We start from the raw sequence: 2,032 nt of genomic DNA on the forward strand, positions 1-2,032 counted from the left end.
CTCCTGCCTGGCTTGGAGGCTCTTTTTGGGGTGCCCTCCTACACTCCTTTCCTCCTCTCCTCTGGCTTGGTTGGAGGCTCTTTTTGGGATGCCCTCCTACACTCCCTTTCCTCCTCTCCTCTGGCTTGGAGGCTCTTTTTGGGGTGCCCTCCTACACTCCCTTTCCTCCTCTCCTGCCTGGCTTGGAGGCTCTTTTTGGGCTGCCCTGTGTGACTCTCTGGTGTCCCCTTTGCTCCCCCAGGCTGGGCCCACGTGGTGTGTGCCCTGTACATCCCCGAGGTGCAGTTTGCCAACGTGCTCACCATGGAGCCCATTGTCCTGCAGTACGTCCCCCACGACCGCTTCAACAAGGTGAGACCCGACCCTTCCCCACCCCGGCTTTTTTGGGGGCTCAGCTCGTCCCACCACGGCTCCTGTCCGGGTTATTTTAGTTCCCAGGGGCTCAGATTCCTTTTAGAAACACCTGACAAAGTAAATCTCTGTGTTTTCAAGCAGCTTGTTGGTCCTCTGTGTCTCCCTTCCCCAAATCCCTGCGGCCTGAGGAGTCTTTTGGTTGAGCCGTGGGGTTGTGTGTTGGTTCCTCCACATTTTGATTGGACAAAGTTGGTTTTTTGGGGGGGGAAAGGAAGAGATTTTGTGTGTTTTACTGAGAAATAACACAGAGCTCTCACAGCAAGGAGACAACCTGCCCTAGTGGAAGGTGTCCCTGCCCATGGCAGAGGACAGAGGTGACCTCGAAGGTCCCTTCCCACCCAAACCATGATTCAAGGAGATGTCTGGATGCAGAGTTTTGAGTTCCTGGAGGTTTTGTCTCCTGTTAAACAGCACTTTTCCTAATTTTTTTTTTTTCTTCCAGACCTGCTACATCTGTGAGGAGCAGGGCAGGGAGAGCAAAGCTGCCTCTGGAGCCTGCATGGCCTGCAACCGGCACGGCTGCCGGCAGGCATTCCATGTCACCTGGTGAGTCCCTTTGGGAATTCCATGTCACCTGGTGAGTCCCTTTGGGCATTCCCTGTCACCTGGTGAGTTCCCACATTCCATGTCACCTGGTGAGTCTCCAAACATTCCATGTCACCTGGTGAGTCCCCAGACATTCCATGTCACCTGGTGAGTTCCCAAACATTCCATGTCACCTGGTGAGTCCCCTCTGGCATTCCATGTCACCTGGTGAGTCTCCAAGAATTCCATGTCACCTCGTGAGTCCCCAGACATTCCATGTCACCTGGTGAGTCCCCACAGCCATTCCATGTCACCTGGTGAGTCCCTTTGGGCATTCCATGTCACCTGGTGAGTCCCCAAGAATTCCATGTCACCTGGTGAATCTCCAGCCCACATTCCATGTCACCAGGTGAGTCCTCAGCCATTCCATGTCACCTGGTGAGTCCCCACAGCCATTCCATGTCACCTGGTGAGTCCCCAAACATTCCATGTCACCTGGTGAGTCCCCAAACATTCCATGTCACCTGGTGAGTCCCCTTGGGAACACCCCCAGCTGCTGCTCTGGTTTGAGGCCACCCTCCCTGGCTGCTGTGGGCACTTGGGTTCCTCCCCCTGGGGTCACTTTGGGCCGGAGGTTTCTCCTCCTTGCTCAGCTGGGGAGGGGAAGTTCCCCGGAAAGGCCGAGGTTTCTCCAGGGAACTTTCCCTGCTCAGAGCAAGGTTGGGGATTTCCCTCAGACTCCTGTGGAATCCAAGAAGGGGAAGGGATGAGTCACCAGCCAGGAATGTTCCTTCCCCAGCAGAGCACATGCAGGAGGATCCTGTCATCTGCAGGGTGTGATTTTAAAGGTTGATACCCTCAAATACCCTCAGAGCCTGAAAACAACATTCCCCATCAGCAGAACGGGGAGATTCCCTGCTTTACATGGATTCTTGGCTCCTGAGATGTCTTTGTTGGAATTATTACTGATCTCCCTTCAGAAAAAACCAAAACCTGCAAGAAGAGAAACTGGTAGAAAAATATCAACAGTTTCAAAGATCTTGACATGAATTAAAACTGGTAGAAAAATATCAACAGTTTCAAAGATCTTGAT

General features: G+C 53.1%; 1 protein-coding gene across 2 annotated transcripts in view; it reads left to right on the forward strand.

Annotated features, from left to right (window-relative positions):
* Nucleotides 1-2,032, forward strand: part of MLLT6 (MLLT6, PHD finger containing) — a 41,518-nt gene that overhangs the window by 9,928 nt on the left and 29,558 nt on the right. For both annotated transcript variants that reach the window (XM_027698900.1, XM_027698901.1), the window contains exons 4-5: nt 242-351; nt 857-960. In XM_027698900.1, coding sequence (XP_027554701.1) covers nt 242-351; nt 857-960 — 214 coding nt within the window. The remainder of the gene's footprint in view (nt 1-241; nt 352-856; nt 961-2,032) is intronic.

The sequence above is a fragment of the Neopelma chrysocephalum genome, unplaced genomic scaffold, assembly GCF_003984885.1.
Source record: "Neopelma chrysocephalum unplaced genomic scaffold, ASM398488v2 Primary Assembly neopelma1_134, whole genome shotgun sequence".
In the NCBI taxonomy this organism is placed as follows: Eukaryota; Metazoa; Chordata; class Aves; order Passeriformes; family Pipridae; genus Neopelma; species Neopelma chrysocephalum.